Source organism: Chiloscyllium plagiosum, unplaced genomic scaffold (assembly GCF_037043375.1).
Source record: "Chiloscyllium plagiosum isolate Xiang-an unplaced genomic scaffold, Cpla_swu_hap1 HiC_scaffold_18, whole genome shotgun sequence".
NCBI classification, from domain to species: Eukaryota; Metazoa; Chordata; class Chondrichthyes; order Orectolobiformes; family Hemiscylliidae; genus Chiloscyllium; species Chiloscyllium plagiosum.
Genome location: NW_028270156.1, coordinates 53,360,027 through 53,385,894, shown reverse-complemented (window position 1 = coordinate 53,385,894; position 25,868 = coordinate 53,360,027). Strand labels below are relative to the sequence as shown.

The window sequence follows — 25,868 nt, the reverse complement described above, 5'->3', positions numbered from 1 at the left end:
ACTTTATTTTGGCATTAGGTGACAGAGATTTGTCATTTTCAGAGTATGATGCAGAGGCTTGGAGATGCTATGCCGTTGTTGTGGCTGGCCTTCCGCTGTGGTTTAGCTGGCGTATATTATTGAAGTAGGATTGAGAGAATTTTATAACCTGGGATTACTTGGTGCTAATGCAGAGGAACAACAGCCAAATCGTTCCCTTGCTTAGTTTGAACTAAGCTTGCTTTGACTGACACAAATTCACCATGTTAAATGTATTGTCTTTCAGGATGCATTCCAGGCTTTTCACCCAGACCTCACCTTTGTCCGTAAGTTTATGAAGCCTCTTCTGATTGGTGAGTTAGCTCCAGGAGAACCCAGCCAGGACCGACAGAAAAAGGTGAGCTGTTGTTTCCTTTCATGTCATTGCTTGTTTTGAACAAGGTTACCACAATTTCCTTGTGAATTCTTCGTAGCACTTTTTTTTTAACTATTTGAAACATTAGTATTCTCCTGGATACTCTTTTGTAATGACCCTTCTGATATGTTTCTTGTACATAATTTGTCCATTCACAAGATCTTGAACATAATTAAAAATGCATGAATGTGAGGGAATTTTGTTTACTCTTCCAGTAACTTTTGACATTTTGGGAGAAATTTAACCATGGTTGGGGGTGTAGGGAGTTGGAATCAGAGCCGTGGGCATCAAGACAAAACATATTGGGTATTGATGAGACTGTGAAATTGAGCTGGATTACTTTGCAATACTGAACCAGGACAGCTGCTTCCTCACCTAAATGAAAGATATTTTCTCCCAGGACTGGTTCTGAGAATGTGTTTCCATTGCTTTGGAGGTGATTTCCCATTTTGTGCTACTCAAACTTCTTATCAATTCAACAACACTTCTTTGCTGCCAGCTTTGCCACTTGTATCAGAGCAGCTTATACACCGCTTGAACCTCTCATGAGGAAAAGAGCAGCAATACCAACAACATCAAGAACAACAACAGCTAATGAACACAGCTCCCTTAGCAATCAGCTGCTCCATAGAACACTGAGGTGTCGGCAACTTCAACTCTGACCCCGAATACAGGTAATGGTTTGGCTTTCTGGACAAGGCTGAATAGCTGTGCATCAGGCAGCTCAAATGTACTTGACAGATGGTTGCTGAACTCCACATGCTCCTGGAACAAACCCTCCTTTCAAATGGACAAAGTAAGCATGCATTGCTGATGGTCTTCATGGCCAGGGCTCATACGGACACAGTTCAGTGAACCCAAATAGTTCAACTTGAAGCATTCTACATACAGCGTTCCTTCCCATTTTGATAGCACCAGTTGTTCATGTTCTATGCTGTTACTTAGAGACAGTGACGAAGATGAATGAACAATTAAGTCATGTTACAGTGATACTCTTGTAAATACCTGAGTATCCCTTGTAAAACTACAAAACATTTTTCGCTCTTTCCAGTGCTGCTTTTTGGTGCTATCTCTGTGGTTTCAGCAGTGTTTGAGTCAGGTTTCTCAGTTCCCAGTTTTGGCAACTGTGATGTTCATGGTCAGTGTCTTCTAGGTTTTGGAGCTCAGGAGGTCATAGTCAAAGAGTGTCCCAGCTGCACTTATACACAAGCAGGCTTAACCATCTGGATAGGAGGGAGTCCGAATGAGGAGTGGTGGGAAATGGAGTGAGAGTATGAATACTTTGAGCAGAGTCCCTACTTCCATGTGCTTTTTGACCATCTTCCTGCTTGTGACCCATCCACAATTCCCTAACAACCAAGATCTGGAGGTCACTTTGCAACACTTCTGTGCAACATTGAGCTAAGGTGAAGTCTTTCGGGTTCAGATGACAGAAGGCCCAGCATGCACTCAGTTGCCTGACACATCCATGCAACTGGCCAATCTTTCTGTGGAGATGGGCATTAGCAAATAACTGGAGCATCATGGAGCTTAAAATAGAGATAGACTCCTCCATTCTCTCAGACTGAAGTCACTCTGCTGACAGGAGGTCACACATTTTTTGCTGTTTCTCTAGAAGAGGCATCTTCATTGATGACATTATAAGTTCAGTATCTGCACTCATTTGAACTTAGTTTGAAGAGTCTTGTTCCCTCCATGAACCTCCATGCTGCTGTCTCTGTTTCCAATTAATCACATATCCTAGCCATTTAGGATATGTGATTAATTGTGTGACCACAAGACTTGGAGGCCTCAAGAATGGGTTTATCTGAGCCAGTTGAGGCTATACATCAATCCTGTTAAGACGGTGTCCCAAAATGCATGATGTCCTTTGAGAACACCTCACCCTTCTCTCATGCCAACTCCTACATCACTCTGTTGAAAGAAGCATGAGAGATTGAAGACATAAACATAACAAACAAAGGGAGAGGCTTCAAAGTGATAATTGAGCAGATGATCATATTTTAAAATCACACAACAAGTTTATTTGGAAGTCCAAGCTTTCAGAGTGCTTCTCCTTGGTTAGTTAGTTAGTGGTGACATCAAATCAAGATGTGTAAGTGTTGCCTGCCATGTGTACAGTGATATCAAATCAGTAGCCAGGTATCTGGGAGGCTCCCATCTCTCCAACCTCACTGGCCATGCATTCTGCCATTTTGTTGATCTCCCTCACCTCCTCTAGTGATCAGAGTGTCTCTTGGCGGAGGCTCAGACCCAGTTCTCTACTTCTAACTGAGATTCTGCATTGCCTTCTTCTAAAGACAGCAAGCAGAGAATTATGAGTATGAAGATTGAATTAATAACATTGATGCAGGGTGGGTATGAGTTGGCAGTGTGATGAAGGTGAATATTTAGACATGTGCGAGAGTAATGGTGGAGCTTCGTGTTTGTTCTGAGGAATGCTGCATAGGAGAATGCTCATGAAGTCAGAGTGTGAGGTGGGATATATTAATGTGGGATGCTGATCACTATTCCTGCTCTGGTTAGATCATCTGAACCTACTTTCACATTACATCCATGGGTAAGGTAGCAAGCACCTGAAATAACTGCATTGTAAGAACGAGAGTAAATCAAGAAACAATGTCAGTTTGTAAGAAAATAGTGCAATGTTTGTGAATGATTTTAATCTTCTGGATTGGGAAAGATAACATGAGGACCATTTCAACATGCATTCTGGACTTTTGAAGCTAGCAAAAGATGGCTTAAATAAATAGAGGTAGAAATTTGCATGAGAGTAAACTTGCAAGAAATGAAAAAGAGGCAATGAAAGCTTATACAAATACATAAAAAGGAGGAAAGTAGCTAAAGTAAACATGGGTCTCTTGGAAGGTGAGCATTTGCAATTAATAATAGGTAACAGAAATATTTCAAATTGAACAAAGACTTGGTATCTGTCTTCGGAGTAGAAGGTACTAAAAGCATCATAAGAATAGTTGAAATTTAGGGGGTAAAAGGGAGGGAGAAACATAAAACAACCACTACCAATAGAGGAAAACTATTTTTTTTTAAAACTGAAGGACCTAAAGATGAGCAAATCCTTGATGGCCTACATCTTGGGGTCTTAAAAGACATCGCTGTGAGATAGGAGATGTATTTGTTGTTACCTTCCAAAATTTCCTAATTCCAGGAAGGTTCCAGCAGATTGGAAACCACAAACAAAAATGCTTCCCGTGATATTAGTATGGTAAAGAATGAACTAATTAATGGCAAACCAATCTTGAAAAATGAGTCATTTTCAGTTTGGCAAACTGCACCTAAAGAGACTGCGGACAGCTGCCTCCCTTGTCAGTACAACAGCTAATTATTGATTATTTTTATTAACAATATTGGTTTGAGCCCTACCTTGGCCGCATGCTTCCAGGCGCTATTCATATGTAGCACAGTAAACAGTAACTGTTAGCTCTGTGATTGCAATGTCACCATTCTCCTAGCTGCATTGTAAATTGACACCATATTAAAGGGATTGAAGTCACTCTACTCATCATCTTAAATAATTGAATGACCAGTGAGATTATGGCAGTGGATATTCCGTGTTGTGATATTAGCGGCTTTCATATCACAGGAAGATACATTAAATATATTAATCAGAAACTACAAGTAGTGTCTCTCTTAATTTTTCATTTCTACCAGTATCTAGAGGTCCAGCTTAGCCTGGATACATAGTGGAAAAACAGCTTTTCTTCAATCTCAGCAAAGCTACAATGTGGATCAGAATTGCTAAGTATACAATGAGAGGGATCTACTTTGATCTCCAGTTTATTCAGTGCAGCTGTTCCTCTTTCCAACAGATGGCTGGCTGAATTGTGCGCACTCAGTGCAGTGCGGTCCATGTCCCCTGCTGAATGAAGGGCCAGCCTAGAGCAGTGCAGAGGAATCCAGTGCTGACAATCCATTTGGTCTGTGCCACCATCAAAATAAAGTGGTGCAACCACCAAGTTTGTCCAGCAGAACGTGTGGGGTCAGGTCATAACTAGAAACCCCATAGGTCAAAAATAAAACACTGTTGAATTTCTAGCTCTTGGTAGACACTTCTACAAAGCAGAGGAGAAACAGCAGCTTGGAACCCTGTGAAATACAAGTCAACTTTGTCTTATCTAGGCTCAGATTCTCCACTGAGCTCCAAGTACATGAATCTTACCAATTCCTCAAAGTGAAACTATGTAAGCACAGCCAATTAGGCCGCATTAATATAGCAATGGCATTTTTTTAAAAAAACTGCATTAGTTTTTGTCTTATATCTAGACTGTTTCAAGAATCAGTTATTTATTTGATGGCTGAGCATCTGTCACAGTGTTTGGAGAAATATTGTGATAGTTTTCACTCCTTCCAACATCTCTTCCCTCCTCACTCCCTGTCTTTTTCCCTCCACCATGCCCAGTAAACTGGGGAGATGATTCCCTTTTATGATATAAGGTACCTATCATTATAGGTACTGGAATATCTCTTAACAGCCTGTATATGCTGCACACTTTCATGTCAACGTATGCCCAGTCAATGTGGGGCATAGAATTACATCCAAATGTTATATTTGGAGCAATACTGTTTCACAAAACAGGTTTTTTTAATCCACACTTTCTAAAATAGAATCTTGGTAAATTTTAATGAGGTGTTTTTAGTTTCTGGGAATGAGAACAGAAAATCAATATTCTTCTCTTTCAAGTGAAATGAGTAGCACCTGTATAAGAAGCTCTGAGCCATTGAACAGCCCATAAATAAGAATCAAGCATGAATTGAGGCTCCAGTTACCTGTGATATAGAGATTCCATTATTGCACTCTATAAGGCTTGTATCTGCTTATCAATGCTGAATAGCATTGGTAACTCTGCACTGGTTGCTATTTCACCTGGAAAGGATTTTGTACAATAACAGACCTAAAAAGAATTTGATCTTCCTTTGTGCTGTCATGTAGTCTGTACTCGTGTGGATAGGAACTAGCACCTCAGCCCCATTGTAATCTTAGCAGTTTTCAGAATATGGTTTTATATCACGCACATTGAAGTCAGAATGTCAGTACTAGCATTTGGTAATATTTCCATTTTTAGTTTCAATCCTGTGAAGATCATGTGCTCATGAATTAGATTGACATAAATCTCCCTCTACACTATTATATCGCAGATCATTTTGGTTAAATACAGAGCTAAATGCTCTCCCCCCAAACATAATGTATTAATGGAGGGAAAAACTTGCCCAGTTGATCCAAACGCCTGCTTTAATAAACACGTATGTTTCAAACAAGATCCTTTGAAACAGCATAGAGAAGAGACATTTTCTCTCTTTGATCCATGTTGGTTTTAAGCTAACTCTTTTACCTGCTTATGTCAATCCAATCCTTCATTTTGTATTGCTCCATACTGTGTTAGTCACACATGGACTGACTGGATGCACTAGCTATTTCTGATGAATGGTTTTAATTTTGTTTCCTACACTTCAAAAAGTTGCCCAAACAGTGAATGGAATGATTGTGGTTTGAAATGCCTCGACAAATAGTAAAGGTTATAATTGAGCATAAGGAAATAGAACTGAAAGTAAAGTTGAGAAAGAGATGGAAATGTTTGCAGGAGGAGATTTAGTGGCAAGACCACAGTAGCTGAAGGTGCAGTGGCTATGGTGGAATAATGAGCAGAGAATGAGGATTAAAATGATGAGTGGGATAGGGAGGTTCATGCAGGAAGCAGGTTGGGGAAGGTAATTGAGAAAGGTGACCTATTTTGCTTAGTTTATGTTATTAATAGAGCATAGAAGTTTATAACAAAAGGTGAAAAGTGAAGATCAGTTGTATGGCTTTCAGTTGGGGACTGAACTAGACCTGCAAACATTAGACCAATAAACTCATCCCTTTAACCCTTTGCACCTGAGGACTGTACATTTTAAAAAGAATCCATGGGAGGTAGGCTACGTTGGCTAGGGCAGTTACGAATTAAGCACATTGCTGTGAACCTGGAGTCATATCTAGGTCAGACCAGGTAAGAGTGATAGATTTCTTTCCCTAAAAGATATGTGAACTAAATTCGGTTTTACAACAATCAATTAGCTTTTTGAACCAAATTTTTATTGAGTTCAAGTTTTGCCATCTGCCATGGTAGGATTCAAACTCATGAATATCACCATGACCATTACTAATGACATTACTATTACACTATCTCCTTTGATTCACCTTGTATAAAGACACTTAATGGTCAATTGGTTTTTGCACGGAAATAGAATGAGTTTGAATTCTACTTTTTATCTAGTGTCTCCAAGGTACCACACCTAATTTTGATCCATATTGAGAAAACCTGGCTGAAAACCCACCCTGTGAGTGGGTATTACAATAAAATGGTGTACTGAAGATTACCAGTACAAAACTGTCTTTAGTTTGTAACAAATTCGTCTGTTCTGGGAAACAGTGCCATAATTGATGGTTGTAATGATAAAGGAGCTTTTCTGAAGTTTGGCTAAGGAACTCTCTGTTCGCTTTCAGAGTGAGTTGGTTGAAGATTTTCGTGCCTTGCGGAAGACAGCAGAGGACATGAAACTATTTAAAACAGACATGGTGTTTTTCTCCCTCTACCTTGCCCATCTGTTTGTCTTGGAGTTTCTGGCCTGGCTAACACTGTCATATTTTGGAACTGGCTGGATTCCAACTCTCCTTACTGCCTTAATCCTGGCAACTTCACAGGTAAGAACCAATCAGAACCACATAATGGGATTGATGAAGGACATGATCCCAGGCAAAATGTGGGATGCCTAACCAGGACCTGGTAATGCACAGTGTTAGATGCTTTTCTCCAGTGTGCGAGCTCAACTTAAGAATGACCTCTTCAGCTACATTTTAGTTAATGTTCCTGGAGAAATGGAGGTTGACTAATCCCAATCTGGGACCAAATGGACACTAAATTTCACTGATCATATTTCAAGATTTTAAATTGTTCAGTTTCATTCAACTTATTCATTCTTTCCTCGCCTTACTCTTGACATAAAGTGACTAAGTGGTCATGATATGAGATGAAACAAGTGCTCTTTAGGAAGTCATGGATTAAATAAGGATTGCCAGTTCAGGATTTCAAGAAGAAGTTTGATTGTGACAAAGTTTTTTGAGGAAATTTAAGGCCCAGTCTTTGTCTGGGACAAGGAAGCCTGACCTGCACACTCAACCCATGTGTGATTTTATATTTTTTTTTATTTTTTACACAGTGATCAGGTACATAATGCGTTTTGCAATGAGGAGTGTGGCTGCAGAGACAGACTGGTTAGAAGGCCCACCTCAATTCTCTTAACACAGGAGGCAAGTTCCAAACATTGCTTGAAGCTCCCTTAAATGTCACCTTTAACCCCTCACTCTCACCCACCCATATCCCCATGCCCTCTCAAATCATTTATACCACTTCATAACCCCACTATACCTCTATTTATCCACCAATATCGTCCAGTATGCGCAGTGTACCTACCCTAGGGGCCATGCAATAGCAGTGGGAATATTTTAAAATTATGAAAAACGTTGAACTTGTATCAACTGAAAGCAAAGACATTAGCATGGAAAAACCAAGTGAAAAATCTTTTAATCCTTAAGTGTCTATTGGGCTAGCAAAGAAGCAACAATCCATATTAAAGGTGTGTTTTTATTATAAGCTGGTAAAAGTTTCAATACATCTGAGAGCACCTTCTGAGCTGTAGCATTTGAAACCAAGATTTGAGTGGGAGCTGCAGGCTGTGGAGGAGGAAGGATTAGAATTGTGTAGGGTTGCAGTGGTATCTGCAAGGAAGTGATATGGTAAAGCATGGATGGGAAGGAGTAGTGCAGAAGGGAAGTTCATCCATATTCAGGAGTATCCTGGCTTCTAGGGGGTCAGTGTATGATCACACCCGACATGGTCATCTCACATGCCAGGGGCTGGTGGGGGAAAGCTGGGCAGGTGCAGACTCATGTAGATGGTTTGGATGGGGACCCAGAGAGCTGCAAAGTCTGTGGGGTTAACGGGTTGGGTTACTGGAAAGGGGACTTGGATATTCAGGGACTCATGGACACTTTCAGGCATCGACATCATTTGCTCACCATCATTTTCCATCATGCCGGAAAACAAAACTGAGTAATGGGGAAGAAAGTGGCTCTGTCCAATGTTCCCTCTAAGCCAGTGTGCCATCCGCTATCGCTCACAGATCTTGGAGTTCCACACACCAGCAAAGCAAATGAGATGAATGTTGGCTGTGCCCACACTCAGAGTGTGAGTGATTCAATCTGTGAGGGAGGCTTGAACACCCACTCGATACTAGGGCTTTTAAAGAGAAAGAACAGTACAGAGTCACATGTACTGTACAGGACCCAGACCACTTCCTGGGTAACCATTACAAATTTCAGATCAGCCTACCCTGCCAGACTGAAACTGAGGACTGCAGGAAGCCATTTTTAAACTCCATATCCATGGAGCCAGGAATTCTCTCACTCTTGTGCACACAACCTGGAAGCAATCGTTGGAGCCATGGGTCTGTTTCCGAAGAGCTTCCAAAATCCTGCACTGCCAGATTGACATAGTATGTGGGAAGAAATCCATTTTTCATCCTCCATTTAAGATGTGGAACCTAACCTCAGCAGGACAAATGAGTGTTCATAAACTGCAAAAAAAAACACAGTGGGAAATGGGTCCTGCGTGGGAATGTGGAGGAATCCGACAGGCTGGATTTTATGTTTTGCGGCAGGTGAGGGAGATGCAATGGTACCTGAAGGAACCACTCATAGCCCTACTACTGTCTGTACGCTTCCAATCAAGCATTGAACAGCCAAATCAGAGGCTCCTAACCATACACCTTAAACCCTTCTCCTTTAGAATTTTGTATTTATTGTCAATTGAAAGTTGATAAACCCCCAGGACCTGATGGTCTGAATGTCATTGGTTAAATGATATCGAGATAATAGCGATAATCCATGCACTGGATTATCCTCAAAGATTCTGTAGATTCTGAAATGCTTTCTGCAGATTGGAAGATATCATCCCACAATTTGAGAACGAAACTAAAGACCTTTTAGCCATACAATAGGGAAAATACTACAATCCTTTTGAAAAGATATGATTAATAGACAATTGGATGATAATGATCTGACTGGGCACAGTCAGCATAGATTGTCAAACTTGTCAGAGCATTTTGAAGATGTTCCTAACAAAATTGATAAAGAAGACCCAATGGACATGGTATACGTGGATTTTGAGAAAGTTTTTGATAACGACTCCCACAGGAGGCTAGTTGGAAAAATTGAAGCATATCAGATAGGATCTAATGTACTGGTGTGGATTAATGATTGGAAAAAAGACAGAGGAGGATAAGAATAAATGTGTCATTCTCTCATCAGTAGACTATCTCTAGTGGGGTATTGCAAGAATTAGTACTTGGGCCCCAGCCGATCACAATATATAACAATGGGAGATGGGGATCACAGAATCATTTTACAGTACAGAAAGAGGCCACTCAACCCATTGTGTCTGTACCAGCTCTCGAAAGAGCTACCCAGCTAGTCCTACTCTCCAGCCTTATCTCCATAGCCCTCTAAAATCATCACTTTCAAATATCTATCAAGCTCTGTTTTGAAATCACAGATGCAATATTTTCAAGTTTGTGGCTGATAGAGAACTAGGTAGGAATGTGTATTGTGAAGAAGATGTAAAGCAGCCTCAGGAGAATTTGGACAGGCTAAGTGAATGAGAAAGCGATGTCGGATGGATTATAATATGAAAAAGTTGAAGTCATCTACTTTGGTACGAGGACAAATGTGCAGTAAAAGGTTGGAAAATATAAATATACTAAGGGACCTAAATGTCCTTGTCAATAAGTCACTCGATGCTAATATGCATGTGCAGCAAGCAATTGCGAAGGCTAATGGAATTAAATACAGGAATAGTGAAGTCTTGCTTCATTTGTACGGGAGCTTGGAAAGACTTCAACTGGAGTATTATGTGCAGTTTTAATCTCCTTGTCTCAGGAAATATATAATGCCATCGAAGGAGTATAATGAAGGCTCACCAGGCTTGATAGCAAAGTGGCAGGATTGACTTATGAAGAGAGGTTGGGAAAACCAGGCCTGAATTCTCTGGAATATTGAAGAATGAAAGGTCATGTCAGTAAAGCCTACAAAATGTTTGAAGGGGTGGACAGGGTAGATGGGGTGAAGATGTTTCCCCTTTTGAGAACCAAGGTGCACAATTTAAAAATTGTGGGGATTCAACTTAGGGGAAAGGTTTGTAATCAGGTTTGTGGAAGCTTTGGACTTCTATACCATATAGAGTTCTGGAGGCTCAGTCTTTGAGTATGTTTAAGGTAGAGATGAGTAGATTTCTGATTCCCAGTGGTGTAGAGGATTATGGGGATAAGGTAGGTACAAGGCTTTAGCAGGTAGGATTAAGGAAAACCCTAAGGCATTCTGTACTTATGTGAGGAACAAGAGGATGGCCAGAATGAGGGTAGGGTCCATCAGGGATAGTGGAGGGAACTTGTGCCTGGAGTCAGAAGAAGTAGGGGAGGTATTTAATGAATACTCTGCTTCACTATTCACTACCGGGAAGGACCTTGATGTTTGTGAGGACAGTGTGAAACACGCTGATATGCTCGAATACATTGATGGTAAGAAGGTAGATGTGTCGAAAATTTTGAAAAACATAAGCATAAGTATGTTCTCTGAGCCAGATGGGATATATCCAAGGTTACTACGGGAAGCAAGGGAAGAGATTGCTATGCCTTTGGCGATGACCTTTGCATCCTCACTGCCCACTGGAGTATTACCAGATGACTGGAAGGTGGTAAATGTTATTCCCTTGTTCAAGAAAGGGAATAGGGATAATCCTGGGAATTACAGACCAGTCAGTCTTACATCTGTGGTGGGCATATTATTGGAGAGGATTCTGAGAGACAGGATTTGTGATTACTTGGAAAACCATAGATTGATTAGAGATAATCAGCTTTGTGAGGGGCAAGTCATGCTTCACAAGCTTTATTGAATTCTTTGATGATCTGTCAAAATATAATGATGAATGTAGAGCTGTGGAATTGCTGTACATGGATTTTAGCAAGGCGTTTGATAAGGTTCCCCACAGTAGGGTCATTCAGAAAGTAAGGAGACATTGGATAGAGGGAAATTTGACTGTCTGGATACAATATTGGCCGGCCCATAGAAGACAGCGGGTGTAGCAGATGGAACATATTCAGCCTGGAGCACGATGACCAGTGGCGTTCCACATGGATCAGTTCTGGGACCTCGGCTGTTTGTGATTTTTATAAATTACTTGGATGAGGAAGTGGAAGGGTGGGTTAGTAAGTTTGACGATGACACGAAGGTTGGTGGAGTGGTGAATAGTGTGGAGGGCTGCTTAAGGTTGTAACGGGACATTGACAAGATGCAGAACTGGGCTGATAAGTGACAGATGGAATTCAACCTGGAAAAGTGTGAATTGGTTCACTTAGGAAGATCGAATTTGAATACAGAATACAGAGTTAAAAGCAGGATTCTTGGCAGTGTGGAGGAACAGAGGGATCTTGGGGTCCATGTCCATAGACCCCTCAAAGTTGCCACCCAAGTTGATAGGATTGTTCAGAAAGCATACAGTGTGTTGGCTTTTATTAGCGGGGGATTGTGTTTCAGAGCCGTGAGGTTATGTTGCAGCTCTGAAGAGCCCTGGTTAAATCACACTAGGAATATTGTGTTCAGTTCTGATCGCCTCATTATAGGAAGGATGTGAAAGCTTTGGAGAGGGTTCAGAGAGATTTACCAGGATGCTGCCTGGACTGGAGGGCATGTCTTATGAAGAAAGGTTGAGGGAGCTAGAGCTTTTCTCATTGGAGCAAAGAAAGATGAGCGATAACTTGATAGAGATGTACAAGATGTTGAGAGGCATTGATTGAGTAAATAGAGACGTTTTTCCCATGGCAGAAATGGCTATCACAAGGGGTCATAATTTTAAGGTGATTGGAGGAAGGTGTAGGGAGATGTCAGAGGTGGGTCCTTTACTCAGAGAGTAGTGGGTGCATGAAATGATTGCCAGCAGTGGCAGTAGAGTCAGATACTTTAGGGACATTTAAGCGACTCTTGGATAGGCACATGGAAGGTAGTAAAATGAAGGGTATGTAGGTTAGTTTGATCTTAGAGTAGGATAAAAGGCCAGCACAACATCAAGGGCTGAAGGGCCTATACTGTGCTGCGATGTTATATGTTCTAAGGCACTGAAGTATTCAATCAGTCATGAATGCACTGCATATGGTCGTATGTGTTTGTCTTTCTCAAGTCTCGCTTTAGGCTCACAAAATTCTACTCTTGTAATTTGGAGCTTCTATAAAAAAAGTGTAATATTTATCGTCAAATATGAATCACGCCTTGTTGGGAAAACATAACTTCTGTTTTCTGATGAGCTGTGATGCAAAATGGGGCTCCAAGCCCAAATGACACTGTTGGACAGCCTGTGTCAGAGGAGTAAATGTTGCACTGACAGCTAGACTTGTAAAGAATTGCTGCTCCTAAAATCATTGTTTATTAATCATTGAAGGCACAGAAATTATTTTTTAAAAATCCACTAAAATAACATGCAGACCATTCCCAGCCCAGTCTGCTGCAACATTTAATCATGATACCTGCGGCAGGTAATTTTTACTGTCTTTGGACTACCTCATTCTCGCTGATAGAAAAGACTCCCAAAACTCTTTATGTGCAATAGCTGGAAAGAATGCAGTGGACAATGGAAACATTTGACACTGGAAACTGGAAAGCTGCTTTTTGTCTTGCTGGTTACCTCTGGGCAGGCCATCAAAATTGAGCATGTTATTTTACCTCTCATACCCCAATCCTTTCCAATATTAAATGCAGGATTTTGCAAGTCAATTATCCAACTGCCTAAAGCAGTCAGAGTCATTTCTAAGCATGACATTTAAGGTTCTATTAAGTCAGTAAAAGGGGATTCTAATAAAGCAAAGAGAATACCTATTTCCACTGGTCACCAAGTCAGTTGCTAGAAGTCATAATATTTTGGCAAAGAAATAGAGAAGAAGGTTAGGAGAATTTTGAGAAAAATACGTCACAGAGTGTTGCTACTGGAATGATATAATACAAACTGAAATAGAAACAGTTATCAATAATGGCTTAAAGAAGACTGGTTAAATGCTTAATCAAAAAGAATTATGAAAACTATAAATGCAAGGAAATAGAAGTAAGTAACTGGCTCTTTTCGGAAACTGGTATGGTGCAATGTGCTAACATAGAGCCCGCTGTGCTTTACTATTTTAGAAATTGTGGTGAATCTAAATATGATACATACAAATCAGGGCTATACCCTGGGCAGTGTAATTTTGGGAATTTTGATGTTTATCTCAGAGATTATAACAATAGACAATAGGTGCAGGAGTAGGCCATTCTGCTCTTCGAGCCAGCACCACCATTCATTATGATCATGGCTGATCATCCTCAATCAGTATCCTGTTCCTGCCTTATCCCCATAACCCTTGATTCCACTAGCCTTAAGAGCTCTATCCAACTCTTTCTTGAAAGTATCCAGAGACTTGGCCTCCACAGCCTTCTGGGGCAGAGCATTCCATACACCCACCACTCTCTGGGTGAAGAAGTTTCTCCTCAACTCTGGTCTAAGTGGCTTACCCCTTATTTTTAAACTGTGTCCTCTGGTTCAGGACTCACCCATCAGCGGAAACATGCTTCCTGCCTCCAGAGTGTCCAATCCTTTAATAATCTTATACATCTCAATCAGATCCCCTCTCAGCCTTCTAAACTCAAGTGTATACAAGCCCAGTCGCTCCAATCTTTCAACGTAAGATAGTCCCACCATTCTGGAAATTGACCTCGTGAACCTACCCTGTACTCCCTCAATAGCCAGAATGTCTTTCCTCAAATTTGGAGACCAAAACTACGCACAATATTCCAGGTGCAGTCTCACCAGGGCCCTGTACAGCTGCAGAAGGACCTCTTTGCTTCTATACTCAATTCCTCTTGTGATGAAGGCCAGCATGCTATTAGCTTTCTTCACTGTCTGCTGTACCTGCATGCTTGCTTTCATTGACTGATGTACAAGAACACCTAGATCTCGTACTGCCCTTTTACCTAATTTGACTCCATTTAATTAGTAATCAGCCTTCCTGTTCTTGCCACCAAAGTGGATAACCACACATTAAACTGCATCTGCCCCTTTGATGTGAAGGGCAGTGTTTGTCACTGGCCACCCGGGTGTTTTCCTATCTTCCTGGTGGTGGAATTTGAATAAAGATTCGTGCACTTTGTGTCTTTCACTGTGTCTCACACCTGCACACACACACCATGGGTGCTGGGGAAAAAATAAGCACTACCGCAGTTAGGCGGTAGTGTGGGGGGTTAAAAAAAAAAGGATAAACAAGAAATTCACTTTGTGTCTCTCACTGTGTCTCACACCTGCACACACACACCATGGGTGCTGGGGAAAAAATAAGCACTACCGCACTTAGGTGGTAGTGTGGGGGTTAAATTATATATAAAAAAATAAACAGGAGATTAAATAAAAAAAAACAAGAAATTCAACCAAAAAAAAATAAACTGCATCTGCCCCTTTGATGTGAAGGGCAGTGTTTATCACTGGCCACCCGGGTGTTTTCCTATCTTCCTGGTGGTGGAAATTGAATAAAGATTCATGCACTTTGTGTCTTTCACTGTGTCTCACACCTATACACACACACCATGGGTGCTGGGGAAAAAATAAGCACTACCGCAGTTAGGCGGTAGTATGGGGGGTTAAATTAAGGGGTTAAATTTTTTAAAAAAGGAGAAAAAAAAAATTAAAGAAAAATAAACAGGAGTGTTTATATTGGAAAAAAAAAATAAACTGCATCTGCCATGCATCCGTCCACTCACCTAGCCTGTCCAGGTCACCCTGTATTCTCCTAACATCCTCCTCACATTTCACTCTGCCACCCGGCTTTGTGTCATCAGCAAATTTGCTAATTATACTTTTAATACCTTCATCTATATCATATACCTTCATCTATATCATAATCTTTTGAGTAGGAAGAGCTTTTAGTAGCTTTGAAATATCTCCAGTGTATAGCTATTGATCAATTTTCCTTTTGTAAATAGTGCACCAGTCTGTTATCAAATGAAAAGGCAGCTTCAGTACGTTCACAGATATTGCAGGCTTCAGTTGTAGACCACCTAATGTCTCAATAGAAAATAGTCCTCATGAAATATTGCTGGGTTTTCTTGTTGGTCAGCAATTGTGGGTTGAGAGTTCCGTGAGAGCCACTGAACTGTGCTTCTGGGTAGGAACATTGTTTGTATTTCTCTCAGTAAGAATATAAAGAGAATAAAATTAACTTTGCTATGCAAATACCAAGATAAAAGATGTTCATTTTGTTGGATTGCAGGCTCAGTCAGGCTGGCTTCAACATGACTTTGGACATTTGTCTGTCTTTCGGAGTTCAAAATGGAATCACCTGTTACACAAGTTCCTAATTGGTCACATGAAGGTAATCATTGAGCTGGGGATTGGGATGATAAGAACTGCTGGGATTTGAGACATGATCTTCTTAAACAAAAGAGCTGATTTTAAAAAAAACATGGGAATAACTGCTGGATTTCCTCTAGTCTATTCACATAGACTCTCAGCAAATTGGCATGGCTTACAATTTTATTAGAACTAAGTTCTGTTTTACTGTTGATTCTGAAGAGAGCTAGAGAAATTTCAGTTTTACTGCACTCAGCCTTGTTATTTGTCCATAACACGAGGTTGCCTCCATAATTTGCATTAATGAAAAATAACGCCATAAGTCTTTGAAAATTCTTAGTAAGTGAGATAGCATTATTGTAGAGTATAGACATGGTGACATTTCAGGCATGCAGACCCTTTATTATAATTTTCCGATGTCTGGACACCTGTTCATGTCCCAGGATAGAGCAGGTTGGTATTTGGTTGGAGGATCACAATGATGGTGATGTTGGAGCAATAAAACTACCTCCAAGATCCAGTGTTGCAACATTTCTGCTTCACACCCATTAGTGTAAACATAGGCCCCGGACCATTTTGTAGTTTCCCAGTTTTTTATTTAACTTACTTTTCTGTTCAACCTGTTCAGAGATGTTATTACACACCTCTGGAGTAGGTGGTACTCAAACCTAGCCTTCCCAGTCCAGGTATAGGGGCGCTAGCACTACGCCACAAGAGAGCCCTTTTCCAGTTTATCAGTTCATGCTTCCCTTTCCATCTGTCATTCCCCATTCCTTAGGTTATTCAGAAAATGTCTGTGTCTTCCCTCATTAAGCTCATTTTCACTTCATAATATTCTGCTCTTCCAGATCTCCTTTTCTGTTAATACATTTTCCATCTCTTCCCCATAGTTACTTTTAACAGCTTATCCTGCCTTGTCTGTTCTCTCCTATGATGCTGATTAATCTGGTGTATACTTCCAGAAATGTTTGTTTCTGTTTCAGATTTCCAGCATTTTTAGTGTTTTGCTTTACCTCATAATGTCCCGTTACAAAATAGTTTTGATTTCATACTGCAGTAAACTGCTGTGTAACTTGTGAAACAGTTTCCTTGGCACTCTTTGATCATACTCATGGCAGCAAATTTTAAAATGTAGGCAAAGCCGTGGTTTAAAAAGATTGACTAGATTACTCATGCTTTCATTATTTCTGCTCTTAAAGGAAACCCAAAAAGGGCAGTCACTAACCTTAACATTGGAGATAGGATTTTTAGAGCTTGCTAAATAAGTATGCACAGAATTTCTTTTTCCTCTTGAAGTTAGCAAATTGTGCCTACCAAACCTAGCCGTTTTTTGTGATTCAGTATTTGTGGCACAGCCCCAAGTAAAAGTGGGAAGGAATGGGCTACAATTTTGACAGCTGCCTAGAGATGATCCTGACAATGAGCAATCACTGAGAATAAATGCCTACAATTATTAGACTCTAAGACTAGTGGGAATTGAGTGAGATATTTTGGCTTGTGTGGTTAACTGAAAGAGAATTTGAAGCTCACACAAGAACTGGATTTCATTTCAGTATATTGCTTTTGGTATATTGTGTGATACGGTATCTCTGTTTCAAGGGGGCTTCTGGAAACTGGTGGAATCACCGACACTTCCAGCACCATGCCAAACCCAACATCTTTAATAAGGACCCTGATGTGAATATGTTAAAGGTATTTGTACTGGGAGACACCCAACCTGTGGAGGTAATTACCTTTTTGTTGTGAAACCTAGGTGAAACGACCTGACAAATCTAAGGTCAGAAGGAGAATGTGAGGTATATAGACTATAGATTGATGTAGGGAAGGTGGTTCAAGGAAGGCAAGACATTCCATAGCTTTAATGACCTGGGTAAAGAAATGCGTTAGAGTAGAAGGCGTACAATGCATCCCGGTTTCAATAAAGTAAGAATTCAGGGAAGAGAGAGCAAGTTGTGTAGACCGAGATATTTTGCTCAAAGCCAAAAACAAATTCAACATTAGTGTACGCCAGGAAACACATTTTATCATTGCAACGGCCTTATTATAGCAATAAAGGAAAATAAATCTATAAAAGAATACTATATATCTAAAAGGACTGAGTAATGGCCTGAAATCTAATCGAGGGGTGCAGGTAATTTATGTCGAAGAACAGCGATGGTGAGTTGTGGATGCGGACTTTCGTCTCAAACACATTTCCCACTGGAGAAATGGTAGGTCTGGGATCAACTTGCCTGCTGCCGAGATGTTCTTTATAAAAGCATAGTTCTCAGGTGATCACGGTTGGAAAATGACTGAAAGTGACATTAGAAGCCTTTTGTCAGACACCTCATTTGATGATGACAGCACTAACCTGCTCATTGCATATGAATAATAAGTAGATTTTGAAAATTCCTCGGGTGCTTCAATTGAATGGCCATTATGAATGAAAGGAAAAAGCATGAGGCATACTGTGAGGCAGATACAACAGACTTATTTAACTAATAGAAATATCAGGACGTTTGTTCATTCTCATTCCTACTGTTTTCAATTGCTCGTGAACTAACTGAAGCATCTGAATAATTGTATATAGAAGGGTGAGTTCACAGGCTGAATCCAGTTGAAAGTGTGGATGATGCATTTGCATGTAATATATATTTGATATTTTGTGACTTTATGTTTCTGGCGATTAACTTTGTTCATAGGCAGCATGGGTTGAAGAACCAGGGAGAAATGTTGTAACTCTATTGTTTCCTGCTAGTGTAGTACCCTCCTAGGAGTGTCAGACCACAAAACTACCTCAGTAGAATAATAGATACAGGGAAGAGAGTTGTGTGCTGAAGTCTAACTGAAGTTCTTAAATAATTTTATACTGAAGGCCCTGAGTGGCTACTAATCTGATTCCACCTAATTCCTCTTTCATCACTGTAGTTTGGAAAACGGAAGATCAAGTTTTTGCCTTACAACTATCAGCACGAATACTTTTTCCTCAGTAAGTATTGCTTGCTGGATCAGTCGGTGAGATGTTGTCAGTTATAACCATTGTTTACTGATGTGGTATCACTTTCTTGCTCTCTCTTTTTAGTTGGTCCACCCCTGTTAATCCCGGTGTATTTCTACATTCAGATAATGATGACCATGATTACTCGTCGAGATTGGGTGGTAAGTGCACCAGAATGTTTAATACGAGGTTTTGATTGTCTTCTCCTGCTTCCTACTGTATCCCACTTTGAATTTCATGCTTCCTTCCCTCCACAGACTGCCTGGTGGCAGACTGGTGCCCCTCATTCATGGAATGAACCCGAGAGGCATGTCTGAGAAATGCCAAAATTATCTAGACCTGTGGGGGAGGGGGGAGGCAGCATCGTGTTTCAACGGTTAGCACTGCTGCCTCACAGCACCAGGGATCCGGGTTTGATTCCAGCCTTGGGCAACTGTGTGGAGTTTGCACATTCTCTCCGTGTCTGTGTGGGTTTCCTCCAGGTGCTCCGGTTTCCTCCCACAATCCAAAGATGTGCAAATTAGGTGAATTGGCCATGCTAAATTCCCCACAGTGTTCAGGGGCGTGTAGGCTAAATGCATTCGTCAGGGGTAAATGTAGAGTAATAGGTTAAGGGAATGGGGTCTGGGTGGGTTACTCATCGGAGGGGTGGTGTGGACTTGTTGGGCCAAATGGCCTGTTTCCATACTGTTGGGATTCTGTGATTCTATGAATCTTCCCTGAAAAGAAACTCCACCTCTTCCTTGGTGCTGACACCTATCAGGTTGAGGCCTTAGTTATGAAGGAAATTCTGGGCTCCTGAACAGATATACCACTGTAGTTTACTGTGGCAGATGGAGGTTGTGTCAGCTTTTGCTTGTGTATAAAATGATGTAATACAGGATGCACTTGAGAGTCACAGGTTGGTACCCAAATCCTGGGACTTGGAACCAAGGAAAGCCGGAGTTTCAGCTGGATGCTCAGGTATTGTACATTGCCTGTCGATTCCAGCCAATTCCATTCCTCAGCTCACTGCCTCAGGAAGGCAGCTAATATAGTCAAAGACCCCTCCCACCCCAATTATAATCTCTTTCAAACTCTTCCGAAGGGCAGAAAATACAAAAGTTTAAACACACATACAAACAGATTCAAGAACAGCTTCTTCTCTGCTATCATTAGACTTCTGAATGAATCTCTCAAATTGTAAACGTAATGTTGATCTGGCTCTTTGCGCACCTTTTCTGCAGATGTAACATTGTATTTCTTGCTCTGTTTTATTACCCTAATGCATTTTGTATGGTACAATCTGCTTGTACTGCACACAAAGCAAAACTTCTCACTGTAATAATGTACACGTGACAATAGTAAATCAGTTCAAATCAAATAGTATCCTGCACTTGACTGATCACATAAGTCACACTCAAAAATGTTTCAAATTATGTAATTTGAATAGAAGTGATAGCATAAGGTAAGACCTGAGTGTTGCACCATCTGGAATGATTTCATTTTCCAGACATCAGAGCAAATGACGCTTTTTGCTTTAATTATATAATAGCAATAACACACCCTAAACCTTTAACACGTTTCAATTAGAGTGGTGCTGGAAAAGCACAGCAGGTCAGGCAGCATCCAAGGAGCAAGAAAATTGACATTTTGGGCAAAAGCCCTTCATCAGGAATCCTGATTCCTGATGAAGGGCTTTTGCCCGAAACATCGATTTTCCTGCTCCTCAATGCTGCCTGACCTGCTGTGCTTTTCCAGCACCACTCTAATCTAAATTCTGGTTTCCAGCATCTGCAGTCCTCACTTTTGCCCCTTTAACACATTTCGTCTACTCCTTTCCATCCTGCAGGATCTTGCCTGGGCAACAACATACTACATCCGCTACTTCAACACCTATGTACCCTTTTATGGATTTTTTGGTTCCATACTATTTGTCATCTTTGTCAGGTATGTTAAGTTCAAAAGAATTATCTCTGTCGTTTCAGTCACAGCCACCAATATTACAGTTTTTGGATTATAAACTGAAGTGATACCATGTTTAAAAAGTTGGACTGCGCATAAAGGCTGATGTAGCATTTTGGAGCAAGGGAGAGGAGATGTGACTAATGCAAAAAAATGTATAAAGGACACGTTTACTCTCCTTTTCTCTTATCTCCATAGGCTATGCCTATGATTTAACTAGTTCATTATCAGGCAGTCCAATTGCATGTCCAACTATCCAACCTGCTGTAAATTCCTGTTGTAATTGGTAAAGCCCAGTTCAAATGGGCTTGTGAAAACTGCTATCAATTTGAAGTGGTTCTGTAAAATAACATGGAAACTGAAGTCACATTTTAGCCCCTCTGCCATTCTGTGAGATCATGGTAGATTACAAAGTTTTAACTACCATTGTCTCATCCTTTTGATCAATAAAACTCCACCTATCTCAGTTTTATAATTAACAATTGACTTCTGTTTGTGGAGAGAGTTCTAAGCTCCAACCACAACCAAAGAATTGTTTCTTGAGTTCACTCCTGAATGGCCTGGCTGTAAGCTTTAAACAATATCCCCTAAACTGAGCCTCCCTAACCAGAAGAAATAGATTTTCTCTATCTACCTATGCCCTCCCACATTACTGTCAGTCTGGGTTTGATGCTGAAGTCTTTGAAGTGAGACTTGAAGCCACAGCCTTCTGACTTTCAGTGCTACCAGCTGAATCACAGCTGACACCGATGGCTAGAGAGCTGCTTCAATTGGTCTTCATTTCTGTCAGCTCAAAGGGAGAGAGAGAGAGAAAGAAACAAAGAGCTTCCTCTTCATGATTGCGATTTACTAATCCGTCTAAGACGTATTTCTGTGTGGTCATTTGCTGAGGACAGGTTCTTGCTCTGTGATACCTTTTGAAGCTTGCAGTGTCTGAACTCTCACAGAGCAAAGACTCCCAATGGTCAATCAGTTCCTATGAAATGAGGGTAGATGCCTTGAGGAGAAGGAGATTGAAAGGCAGGGAGTTGAAGGGAAAATGTTGTCTGGTCCTGAATGATGTCTGTTTAAAGCAAAAAGTGCACCTAAAAGTGGTTTCCAAAGCTGTTTAACAACTACAGACTCTTGTGCTATGGTGGTAATGTTCCTATCTCTGAGCCAGTGGCCTGGGTTCCAGAAATGTGTCGTAACATTTCTGAATAGGTTGATTTTAAACACAAAAATAGGAAATAAAAACAGGTACTGGCTGTATTGGTATAGAAGCATTAGCATCAGAAGAATTTTGATAGTCGTTCGATGCTTGACTATTGTGCTGGTTCTCTCTGCAGGTTCATAGAGAGCCACTGGTTTGTGTGGGTGACCCAAATGAACCATATTCCTATGACCATTGATGATGAAAAGCACAAGGACTGGCTCACTATGCAGGTAACTCACAGTTAGCTTTGGAACATCCTTGTGGCAGTTTGTGACACTTTACATCATAAAAACCCCCAAAGCATCTGAGTTTTTGTCCTGGGCTCAACACCCTGTGGTCAGGGGTAATTCAGTGCCCCCTACACCCCTGCTGTAATTTTTAATGAGCTAGCAATGTTAGTAACCAGGCTGGCTGCCCAGATAAGGGTGGGAGGGCGAGTTCTTCAAGTTGGAGGGCTTTTAAAAGATCAGCAGTGCCACCATCAGAAGTGGTCAGTGCTGATTTAGGTAGCCTCAAAATGAAGGCACCTACTAAAGAGATTTTATAAGGTGCTAAATTTTAAAAGGCCCAAGCTACTAGATTATCATTGTGAAGGGGAAACTCCTTCTCCTGTGGCTGCAGCTGTGAACCATAGCAACACTGGGGGTGGGAGAGAGGGGCATCTTCACTGCCACTGTGGGACCCTAACCTGCATCTCAGAGCAGCGCAACTAAACTGTCTTGGAGCTAGAGCCAGGACCATGGTGGGAGACCAGATGGTTGTGTGCAATTGTAGATCCATTCATTTCCAATTCTGTATCCTTGGGTGAATGAAAGTTCTGCTCTAAATGTTTGTAGACACTGCCAGATTAGAATTTTGTATTCTTGTTAAAACTGCTCCCACTAACTTGTAGCAAGTACAGACAAGGCAGATAAGGAGGGTAACTTGCAAAAATGACCATTTCATTGCAGCTTTTCCAAGTGTCTGAAATTGCTGTCACCATTAAAATGACTATCTGCATTATAGAGTGCAAACCTGATTGATTAATTGTCATCATAAAACTTGCTGCATCAGTGAAAGTTTGATAAGGAAATCTACATTGTTTATTTGAAAGTATATAATATGGCTGACTGGGGAAGGATAGGGCTATGCAGAGTCAATTCAGAATAGGATTGGCTTTGACCATAATGTCTCTCTGCTGATATGTCATTGTCTAGTCTCAAATGGAGGCTGACAATGTGAAAAGGTCCTGGAAGATGGTTTGTTGCCTACAGGACATCAGCAAAAGTTCATTATTTTCAGTAGAAACATGAGGAAACAAAGAGAAAAGAGACAAAACAGGAACTTTAATCAGCAGGATTCTTCCATGGGGTATTTTGTTTCTGTGAGTTTATTGTCACTTTGAGATGTGGTACATTAGATCCTCATTAATCTGCAGAGAAGCAACTTCAATTATTAATGGAGGCTAGCCTTTGTTCTGAGAAACAGATTGAATTATACGCCTGTTGCTCTTATCAATTTCAGCTTCAAATTGCACTTACTTTGTTCTTCAGAATATTAAGAATACAGAAAGGAGCTCATTAAAATATTCATGTAACATAATTAGAATGATTATGGTTGATTATAGTTTCATAATGATACAGAAGCGAGAAGACATGATCACATGGATCCATGTCAACTATTGTCAGAGAGAATTTGACAATTGCACAGGGCAGTGCTTCTCAAACTATTTTCCAATATAGCCCTATTTTAGCACTTGAAAATTAGCGTGACCCCTGACCTAGGAAAAACAACACAACATAGTTGCATTCAGTAACACATATAATCATTAATGTTCACAGGTTACAGATCAACATATTAATAGGTCAGTTAAATATGGAAATACTTAATGCACTTTATTTACTCATAAAAGTTTCAGCCATGCTATCCATATTCCCTTGTGGTGGAAGATTCAGTGACCCCTCTCTCTCCGTTCCCCCACATGCACTTTGCAAACAGCTTCGAAGGGTAAGGGGTGTTTGTGGGCTCACTGTTCGCCTCTTGCTGTTTAGTGGATATTCAGTGAGCCCATGATTGTTCTGACAGAATCTCCTCGCTACAGTCACTATTTCTGTCTCAGAGGACTGGGAGCTTGTCACCCCCAAATATAACCTCTGCAACCCCATCAGTATTCATGACCCAAAACCTCGGAATTCATAGAAGTAAGGGATCACAAATTGAAGGGATACTGCCATATGGTAAAACACAAGAAATCTTGATATAAAACTAAACAGAACAATGTAATTGGTGATCGATTTCATATCATATCATCAGATTTGCTGCTCATCAGAGTTTGAATAACTCAGCGTTGAAGATAACCAAATTCAGCATTAGTCATCCCAGTGGAAGCTAAGGATCACATTGGCTCAGTGTTACTGTGACAATTTGACATAGTTGCCCCAAAGATTCCATCAGATCAAGCTAAGGTTTTTACATTCTTGTTTAGCAGATATCTTTGTATCCTCTTTGGTCAGAGGTGAGGTCCCCAAAGACTGGAGAATAGCCAATGTTGTCCCATTGTTTAAAAAGGGTAACAGGAAGAATCCAGGAAATTACAAGCCTGTGAGCCTCACGTCAATGGTAGGGAAATTATTGGAAAAGATTCTCAGGGACAAGACCTATACACATTTAAAAACACATGGACTTATTAACGATAGACAGCATTTTTTTTTGTGAGGCAAGTTGTGCCTCACTAACTTCTACAAGGTTTTTGAGGAGGTGATGAAGATGTTTGAGGGAAAAGCAGTTGATGTTGTCTACATTAACGTCATTAAAGCCTTTGGGAAGGTCCCTCGGCAGACTGGTTCAAAAGGTGATATCACATGGTAATCGCGGGTGAGCTGGCAAGATGGACACAGGACTGACTTAGTCATAGGAAACAGAGGGAAGGATGCTTTTCAGAATGGAGGGTTGTGGCTAGTGGAGTTCTATCACAGGGATCAGTTCTGGGGCCTCTGCTCTTCATGGTCTGTATAAATGATGTGAAGGAAAACATGGCTAATCTAATTAGTAAGTTTGCAGATGACTCAAAGTTTAGTGGAGTTGCGGATAGTCAGAGGATACAGCAAGATATAGATCAGTTGGAAGCATAGGAAGAAAAATGACAGATGGAGTTTAATCCAGATAAATGTGAGGTGATACATTTTGGAAGGTCAAGTACAGGTGTAAATTATACAGTGAATAGCAGAACTCTTAGGAGTATTGATATGCAGAGGGATCTGGGTGTGCAGATCCACAGATCACTGAAGGTAGCAGCACAGGTAGATAAGGCAGTAATAAAGGTTTATGGCATGGTTGTCTCCATTAAAAGGGGCATTGAGTATAAAGATAGGCAAGTTAATCTGCTGATTTCCAGAACTTCAGTTAGACCACACTTGGAATATTGTGTACACTTCAGGTTACCACACCACCAGAAGGATGTGGATGCTTTGGAGAGGCTACAGAAAAGGCTTACCAGGATGTCACCTGGTATGGGGGATTTTAGCTGTGAAGAAAATTTGGGTAGACTGGGCTTGTTTTCACTGGAATGCAGGAGGTTGAGGGTTGACCTAATATAAGTTTACCAGATTGTGAATGGCATGGTTACAGCAGAAAGTAAAAGTCTTCTTCCAGGATGCAGGGGTCAATTACTATGGTACACAGGCTCAAGGTGCAGGGGTGGGGAGAAGTTTAAAAGAGATGTGTGAGGCAGGTTTTTCACACAGAGTGGTGAATGCCTGGAACATGCTACCAGAAGAGGTGAAGGAAGCAGACACAATAGCAGCATTCAAGAAATATAAGCATATTAAGGGAATGGAGGGATATGAAGACAGTTTTAGTATGGATGGGCAAAATGTATTAATACAGGCTTGGAGAGCCAAAGGGCCTGTTCCT

General features: G+C 40.8%; 1 protein-coding gene across 2 annotated transcripts in view; it reads left to right on the top strand.

Annotated features, from left to right (window-relative positions):
• fads2 (fatty acid desaturase 2) overlaps window positions 1–25,868 on the top strand; it is a 54,420-nt gene that overhangs the window by 16,581 nt on the left and 11,971 nt on the right. Inside the window, exons 2-9 of one of the 2 annotated variants that reach the window (XM_043706019.2) lie at window positions 266–376; window positions 6,894–7,091; window positions 15,782–15,883; window positions 17,461–17,586; window positions 18,769–18,829; window positions 18,923–18,999; window positions 20,670–20,767; window positions 22,111–22,207. In XM_043706019.2, coding sequence (XP_043561954.1) covers window positions 266–376; window positions 6,894–7,091; window positions 15,782–15,883; window positions 17,461–17,586; window positions 18,769–18,829; window positions 18,923–18,999; window positions 20,670–20,767; window positions 22,111–22,207 — 870 coding nt within the window. The remainder of the gene's footprint in view (window positions 1–265; window positions 377–6,893; window positions 7,092–15,781; window positions 15,884–17,460; window positions 17,587–18,768; window positions 18,830–18,922; window positions 19,000–20,669; window positions 20,768–22,110; window positions 22,208–25,868) is intronic. The other variant, XM_043706021.2, reaches the window with a different exon arrangement.